This window comes from Nannospalax galili, unplaced genomic scaffold, assembly GCF_000622305.1.
Source record: "Nannospalax galili isolate Female #2095 unplaced genomic scaffold, S.galili_v1.0 scaffold635, whole genome shotgun sequence".
Lineage (NCBI taxonomy): Eukaryota > Metazoa > Chordata > Mammalia > Rodentia > Spalacidae > Nannospalax > Nannospalax galili.
Window position 1 is genome coordinate 596,505 of NW_008335836.1, and position 9,014 is coordinate 605,518.

Here is a 9,014-nt window from a genome sequence, read left to right on the forward strand (position 1 = left end):
CATGTAACTAATTTATAAACTTACACCATGATACCATTTCCATTAAGTAAGATATACACTCCACACTAACCATGAAAGAAGATGGAAACCTTTTTTATGATGACATCAGAAAGTATATTCCCAGATGATAACTACTTCAGGTGGTACCTTGTCATCCTGAGTCAGAAAACTATGTCAATTTTGTTAGACCCAATCTGAGTATAAGTCTTTTAAAACATAATCCATGTATAGGTGCAAAAATTTCAAAATTTAAAAACGTAAAACATGTATGTTTTTAGTTATTTATTTTTTAGGTTTTTCTTGTCAAAAGAGGGAAAATATAAAGTCATTTGCCTGGTTTCATTTCTATATAGTGCCCTCATATGATTATCACAGTCTCCTTTTCACTTATTTTTATATCTAAATTATGGAATACAGAATATTTTAAAAAGAATGAATCAGGATAGAGTGTTATAATGCTCAACAACACTGTGTTATTTTGTTATTTGTTTTAGTGATACATACACTCATACACGTGTTTGTGTGTGTGTGTCTGAGTCCACCAATCTCTACACTTCATCAGTTCAATATTCCTTGTAGACATATAGCATATATTAATCCCTAAATTTAACTAATTTATTTGTTCATATGTTTATCATTTTCATGACAATTATTTTGAAATCAGATATTCATATCTACTCAAACAGTGCTCAGAATCTTTCATCTTCTAGGTCTCATATATTCTGAAAAGCATTGAGAAGAGGAGTATGGGGATGAATACCTTGTAACTGCCAGCCCTGTTCTAGCTCTTCTGCAGCGTAGTGATTTGTTCTTCTTTTTGTTTGGATTACAGAATTTACAAAGACTTCACCAATATCTACTAGTCATACATTGTCTGATATACTTCACAATCTTACAAATAGTGAGCTCTGAGTGATATACGAAATATTTATCATATTCTCTTATACTTATAAACATTCAAGAAATGACTAAATTACCACCCTTACTGTAGTTGGAAATCAGGACCACTGAACATCATAAGAGCAGGTAGCATCCCATGAGGTCAGCATCCAAGGAACTGGCTTTTACTATCTTACCTGAGAGGGATATTTTCCTCTTTGCAATGCTAGCAATGTGTCTCAACACCTCCACCTCCCCATTCCTCCTTACTGGATTCAGAGGCCTGGAAAGGGCACATCACTGGATCTCCATCCCACTATTAGTGGCCTACATCGCCATCTTGCTCGGCAATGGCACTCTTCTGTTCCTCATTAAGGATGACCATACCCTCCATGAGCCCATGTACTATTTCTTAGCTATGTTGGCAGCTACAGATCTTGGTGTGACATTGACCACCATGCCCACAGTGCTTGGTGTTCTGTGGTTAAATCACAGGGAGATCGGCCATGGGGCCTGCTTCTCTCAGGCCTACTTTATCCACACTCTCTCTATTGTGGAGTCAGGAGTTTTGCTCGCCATGGCCTATGACCGCTTCATTGCCATTCGCAACCCACTAAGATACACAGCCATCCTTACTGACATCCGGGTAATGAAGATTGGAGTGGGGGTATTGACAAGGGCTGGTCTGTCAATCATGCCAATTATCATTCGCCTGCACTGGTTTCCCTATTGTCGATCCCATGTTCTCTCCCATGCGTTCTGTCTACACCAAGATGTCATCAAGCTAGCCTGTGCTGACGTCACCTTCAATCATCTCTATCCAGTTGTGGTTGTGTTTGGAATGGGTCTGTTAGATTTCCTCATCATTTTTCTCTCCTACATTTTGATTCTGAAGACTGTGATGGGCATTGCTTCTACAGATGAACGGGCCAAGGCCCTCAACACATGTGTCTCTCATATCTGTTGTATCCTGGTCTTCTATGTCACTGTCGTTGGTCTGACATTTATTCATAGGTTTGGAACACATGTTCCTCATGTGGTTCACATTACAATGAGCTACATCTGTTTCCTTTTTCCTCCTTTTATGAACCCTGTCATCTTCAGCATAAGAACCAAGCAGATTCAGAGTGGTATAATTCACTTACTCTCCCTGCCTTGCTCTAAAAGATGATTTTGACTGCTCTGGGGACAACGTGACAATGTTGTAGGCAGGAACAACAATGTAAAGATATTTCAAGATGAGCCAACTAATGCATCTGCAACTGCATTGCTCTCTATTCCTGATTTTACGTGGTATAATGCACTCACTATTCTTAGCACTAGCTCAAGAGCCCTGCCGTAATCTTAGCTGTTTCCCTTCTTTGGTGAGCTGCACATACACATTTGACTTCTGAGACTATAGTATAGGTCACACATTTAAGTCAAAACTAAAAATTTTCAGTGTCTTCTTCATAGATTGGATTCCCTATACATAGGACTTCAGCAAAAATTATTTTTTCTAATATCAGTAGTTTCTGTTTATAGAAATCTGCCTTATTTGAAATGATCCTGACTGAACCTTTAATTCAGAATGATTGCTCCAGGGAAAATATGTCCATGAAAACTCTGCTCAAGTATGGCTTTGATAAACATTTGTCAAATATAAAAACAAAACAATAATTCTAAAACAAAAATATAATTGGCATTGTCAAATACAATTAATTATTTTTATGTATTAGAGTTGTATCGAAAACCCTGTCTGAGACTCTGGAGTGCTTGGCCGTAAACAGGACATCTGCTTCACACTCTCTCTTCCCAAGGCTCTGAAAACTTTGTGGAAGAGGGTGACTAAAGATTATAAGAGCCAGAGACAGTAGATGAAGGTACAAGTAAATCACATTTTCAGCTAAAAAAAGGAAATTAACCTATGACCCCACAGTGATTGTCAGAGCATTCACAAGACTAGGCAAGCCCAATGTAGACAAAAACACAGCATGGCTGAGGAAAGCCCAAGGACTAACTGAGGAATTATTATTGGCAGTTGATAACTGCTGGGATGAGGAAAGTCAACTTTTTTAAGAGTGTCAGGCCTGGTAGGTTGTCGAGGCTGCAGTGGATGAACACACAGAAAGGACATTTGGGGAACACAAATTAGAATTAATAGGCCTTAAAAAATAATGGAGATCTTGAAGTGATGATGGAAGGAGTTGGGTTTCGATTTGAAAATATATGGGGAGAGAGTTAAGTACAAAGAAAACCATGAAATTCTCAAAGAATCGATAAAAATATTATTTTTAAAAAGTCTTCTTTGGAGAGTGCTTTAGATAACACAAGATGGGAATTCCTGGCCCTCAGAATTACATTGTAAGGCAATAACGGCTATTTTCTGGGATAAGAAGTAGTGAGAAGATAGAGACAATGCTTGTGACAGGAAGAGGAAATGCTATTCTTATCACAACTATCTTACACTGTTTAGCATGAGCTGAGGCTATCTGTGGGTCCTGGGAACAGCACTCGGGTCTTCTGTAAGAGCAGACAGTGCTCTTAAATTCTGAGCTGTTTCTCCAGCTTCCTAGAGTGTGTTCTTTAGGCAGGATGGGATAATATGCCTTGGTATGGTACCATAGTACATTATTGACAAAATATTTTAATAAAACAAAGTTTTCTAAAGTAATGAATAAAGTCAAAGTGAACTCAGTCTAAGTGTCCATTTGTTCTTCTATGAAGTTTTTATTTTATTTTTTAAAAATTTCCAATTGTGAGCAACATAAATGTAGCATCATATAGTAATTTAAAAACATCAGGGTTTGTTTAATCTCCCTCTGCCCTCCCATTTAAATAATCCCATACTTACCCATTTCTCCCTTAGTAACACTTGTTTCTTACTGTTCTTCTCTCTCAGGCTCTTTCTTTTCTTTTACCTCCCTGGTTCCTTTTCATTATCCTGGCTCCTGTAGTTATGGTTAGATACATAATCACTTAACAGGATGTGGCACTAGGATCCACATAAGAGGGAGAACATATGTCGGTTTTTTTTCTTCCTGAGTCTGTGTTATTTCACTTAGTATAACAATTTCTAGTTCCATCCATTTTTCTGCAAATTTCATGATTTCATGTTTCTTTACTGCTCAGTAAAATTCCATCATATAAATGAACCACATTTTTGTTATCCACTCGTCAGTTGAGGGACACTTGGGTTGCTTCCATCTCTTATCTATTGTGAAAAGAGCAGCAACAAACATGGATGCACAAGTGTCTCTGCAATACAATTTCTTTGGGTGTATGCCAAGGAGTGATATAGCTGGGTCAAATGGTAGGTTCATTTGTAGTTTTTTAAGAGTTCTCCATGCTGCCTTACATAGGGGTTGAACAAGTTTGCAATCCCACCATCAGTGGATGAGCATTCTGCTTTCCCCACATCCTCTCCAATACTTGGTATCACTTGTTCTCTTGAACTTAGCCAGTCTGATTGGATTAAGATGAAAATTAAAGTGGTTTTAATTTGCAATTCCCTAATTACTGGTGATGTTGAACACCTTTTAAGATGCTTCTTAGCTATCTTTATTTCTTCTTTTGAGAACTGTCTGTTCAGTTCCTTAGCCCATCTTTTAATTGGGTTACTTCTTTTCTTAATTATTTGTTTTTTGAGTTTGTTTTGTATTCTGGATGTTAAACCTCCATTAGATGTGTTGCTGGTGAAGATTTCTCCCATTCTGTGGGTTTTCTCTTCACTTCCTTGGTTGCTTCTTTTGATGTACATAGTTTAATGAGATCCATTTGTTGATTCTTGACCTTGTTTCCTGGGCAATTAATGTCCAGTTTAGAAAATCCTTTCCTACACCTATATCTTGTAGGTTATTGCTAAAGTTTTCTTCTAACATTTGCAGAGTTTCAGGTTTCACATTGATGTTTTGATCCATTTGGAATTGACTTTTGTGCAAGGTGAACGATGGGGGTTTAGTTTCATTCTTCTACAGGTGGAGATCCAGTTTTGCCAAAACCATTTGCTGAACATGTTGTCTTTCCTCCAGGGAATGTTCATAGGCCCTTGTCAAATATCAGGTGGCTGAAATTGCATGTACTCATATTAGGGTCTTCAATTTGATTCCACTGATCTATGGGTCTATTTTTGTGTCAGTACCATGTTGTGTTGGGGACTATAGCTCTATAATACAGTTTAATATCTGGTATAATAATCCCCCACAGCATTGCTCTTAGTGCTCAAGGTTGCTTTGGCTATCCGAGGTCTTTTGTGCTTCCATATGAATCTTAGGATGTTTTTTTCCAATTCTGTGAAAAATGTCATAGGGATTTTGATTGGCATTGCTTTGAATCTGTAAATGGCTCTGGGAAGATGGTCATTTTTACAATACTAATTCTACCAATCTGTGAACATGGGAAGTCCATCCATCTTCTGATGTCTTCCTCAATCTCTTTCTTTAAAGATTTAAAAATTTCATTCTAGAGGTCTTTAATACGTTTAGTCAGGTTTATTCCGAGATTTTTTTTTTTCAGCTATTGTGAAGGGGAGTGTTTCCATGTGCTCTTTCTCTGATTGCTTGTTATTGAGATATAGAAAGGCTACAGATTTTTTTGTAGGTTAATTTTGTAACCTGCCACTTTACTGAACATGTTAATAATTTTTAGAAGTTTTCTGGTGAAATTTTTGGTGTCTCTTAGATATAATATCATATCACCTGCAAAAAGTGATAATTTGATCTCTTCCAATTATTAAATTTAATTTCCTTCTCTTGTCTTACTGCTTTTGCAAGTGTTTCAAAACTATATTAAAGAGGAGTGGAGACAGTGGACATCCTTGTTTGGTTCCTGATTTCATTAGGAATGCTTCCAGTTTTTCTCCATTTAGAATGTTGTTGGCTGTGGGTTTGTTATTTATGGCTTTAATTATGTTGAGGCATGTTCCCTCTAGTCCAGTTCCCTCTAGGACTTGGGACATAAATCCATGTTGAATTTTGTCAAAGGCCTTCTCTGTATCTATTGAGATGACCATGTGGTTCTTGTCTTTGAGCCCATTTATGATTTATGACATTTATTGACATGTATACTGAACCATCCTTGCAACTCTGGGATAAAGCCAACTTGATCATGGTGGATGATCTTTTTGATGTGTGTCTGTATGCGGTTTGCAAGTATCCTGTTTAGAATTTTTGCATCTATGTTCATTAAGTATATGGGTCTATAGTTTTCTTTTTGGTTTATTTTTACCTGGCTTTGGTATTAGAGTGATGTTGCCTTCATAGACAGAAATTGGAAGTTCTCCCTCCATTTCTATCTTTTTTGAATAAATTAAGTAGTATTGGATGTAGATCGTCTTTAAATATCTGATAGAATTCTGCTGTAAATCAGTTTGATCCTAGGCTTTTTTTAGTTGGGAAGTTTTGTATTACTGTTTCAATTTCTTTTTGTGTTATGGGTCTGTTCAAGCTATCAGTCTCTTCTTGGTTTAGTTTTGGTGGTTCCCATGCCTTTAGATATCCATCCATTTCTTTTAGATTTTCAAATTTAGTAGCATATAGCTTTTAAAATTATTCCCTTATAATATTTTGCATCTTTCTGGTGTTGTTTTGATGTTTCCCCTTTCATTTCTGATTTTGTTGATTTGGAGGTGGTATTTCTTTCCTTTGGTTAACTGGGTTAGCATTCTGTCAACCTTGTTTATCTTTTCAAAGAACCAGCTCATGGATTCATTGATCCCTTGTATTGTTTCCTTTCTTTTGATTTCATTAATTTCTGCCCTGATTTTTGTTAGTTCTTCTTGTCTGCTGGGTTTGGGTTTTATTTGTTATTGTTTTTCAAGTGTCTTGTGTGGCAATGTTAAGTCATTTATTTGTGTTCTTTCCAATTTTCTGATGTAGGCACTTAGAGCTATAAACTTCCCTCTAAGGACAGCTTTCAGCATGTCCCAGAGGTTTTGTTGTGTTTTATTGTCCTTTTCATTTAGTTCACAGGATACTTTTATTTCTTTCTTAATTTATCTTTTGACCCATTCATCATTTAGGAGTGTGTTGTTTAATCTGCATGTGCTCATTTGGTGATTAAGACTTCTTCTGGTGTCGATTGTAAGCTTTATTGCATAGTGGTCTAATAGAATGCATGGAATTGTTTCAATCTTTTTGTATTTGTTGAGGATTGTTTTGTATCCCACTGTATGGTCAATTCTGGAGAAGGTTCCATGGGGTGCTGAGTAGTAAGTATGTCCCTTGGTGCTTGAGTGGAATACTCAGTAGATGTCTGTTAAGTCCATTTGATATATGGTATTGTTTAATTCATATGTCTCTCTGCTAACTCTCTGCCTTGTTGACCTATCTAATGGAGACAATGGGGTATTGAAGTCCCCTACTATTAATGAGTTGGGATTAATCTGGGTCTTAAAGTCCTGTAGTATTGTTTTTACGAAGTTGGGTGCACCAGAGTTTGGTGAATATATGTTAAAGATTGTAATATCTTCTTGATTTAGTGTTCCTTTTATCAGAATGAAGTGGCCCTCTTTATCTCTTTGATTAGTTTTAGCTTAAAGTCTGTTTTGTCAGATATTAGAATTGCAACTCCTGCTTTTCTCTTAGTACCATTTGCTTGGCATATTTTTTCCATTCTTTCACTTTAAGATAGTGTCTGTCCTTGAAAGTGAGATGAGTTTCTTGCAGGCAACAAAAATATGGGTTTTGTTTCTTAATCCATTCACCTAGTCTGTGTTTTTGACTGGGGAGTTCAGTACATTAATATTTAAAGTTATTAATGAAGGATGAGTATTAAATCCTCTAATTTTTATTTCTGCTTACATTCTTGATATAGCTGTACTTTTCCACATTTATACCTTCATTGAATTTCTCTCTGCAACTCCTTGGGTATAGTCATTCCTGTCTTCAGCTGTTTGTATTGCTTCCAGAACTCTCTGATGGGCTGGTTTTGTGGACAAGAATTCCTCCAGCCTATTAATGTCATGGAAGATTTTTCTTTCCCCTTCAACTATAATAGACATTTTGGCTGGGTATAGTAATCTGGGTTGGCAACTGTGGTCATTTAACACTGGGAATACATTGGTCCAGACTCTTCTGGCTTTCATAGTTTGCACTGAAGTCAGATGTAATCCTAATGGGTTTTCCCTTATATGTGCCTTGTTGTTTCTCTTTTGCAGCTTTCTGTATTGTCTCTTTGTTTTGTGCATTTAGTGTTTTTACTCTGATGTGCCGTGGAGAGTTTCTTTTCTGTTCTTGTATGGTGTTCTATATGCTTCTTCTATTTGTATGTTTGTATGGGCATGTCTTTCTTTAATTTGGGAAATTTTCTTCTATGATTCTATTGAAGATCTGGGCCATGCCATTATCTTCTGATTCTTCTCCTTCCTGTATGCCCATGATTGGTAAGTTTGGTCTTTTTTTTTTTACTTTTTTGAAGCAGGGTCTCACTGTAGCTCCAGCTGTCCTGGAATTCACTATGTAGGCCAGGCTGGCTTTGAACTCAGAGATTCACCTGCTTCTGCCTCCCAAGTTCTGGGACCACAGGCGTGCACCACCACGTAAGTTTGGTCTTTTTATGGTGTACACAATTCTTGCATCTTCCATCCTTGTGATTTCTTAAATTTTTCATAATCTTTGCTTGAGTGGTCTAGTTCACCCACTTTATCTTCCAGTCTTGATACTCTTTTTTCCATTTCATTCATCCTATTAGTGAGGCTTTCTCCTGTCATTTCTAATTGGCTTACTGAGTGTTTCACTTCATTCATCATTTCAGCCTGAGTAGTCTTTAATTTTTCTAGCTCTTTTCTGAATTCATTCAGAAGTTTATCCCTATCTTTCTTCAGTTCTTTGATTTCTTTTTTTGTGTGTTCTTTAAATTCACTGAATTCTTTTATTATGTTTATAATTGTTCTTTTGAATTCCATGTCCTACATTATCTCTAGGGGGGTTTTCATTGTACTTCTCAAGAGGACTGTTGGTATTTGGTGGGGATATGTTATTTTGGATTTTCATTTTATTATTTTTTTCTCTGTGATTTTGACATGTGAATTTCTTTTGTAGTTTCTGATTCTTGAGTGAGACTGAAGCTTTCAAGTTTAGGTCTGCTTCTTTTTGTGAACTTTATGTGTCTTTGTGGTTTACTTTTTGGGCCTGAAAAGCTGGTTCCTTTAAGCTTCT

At 36.6% G+C, this 9,014-nt stretch overlaps 1 protein-coding gene across 1 annotated transcript; it reads left to right on the forward strand.

Annotated features, from left to right (window-relative positions):
• Nucleotides 1-1,102: 1,102 nt before the first annotated feature.
• LOC103732098 (olfactory receptor 51B6-like) lies at nucleotides 1,103-2,050 on the forward strand. Its single transcript, XM_008830615.1, has one exon. The coding sequence runs from the start codon at nucleotides 1,103-1,105 to the stop codon at nucleotides 2,048-2,050; it is 948 nt and encodes a 315-aa protein (XP_008828837.1).
• The last annotated feature ends 6,964 nt before the right edge of the window (nucleotides 2,051-9,014 follow it).

Coding starts and splice junctions, on each gene's coding strand:
- LOC103732098 (XM_008830615.1), top strand. CDS start 1,103: ATGCTAGCAATGTGTCTCAACACCTCCACCTCCCCATTCCTCCTTACT.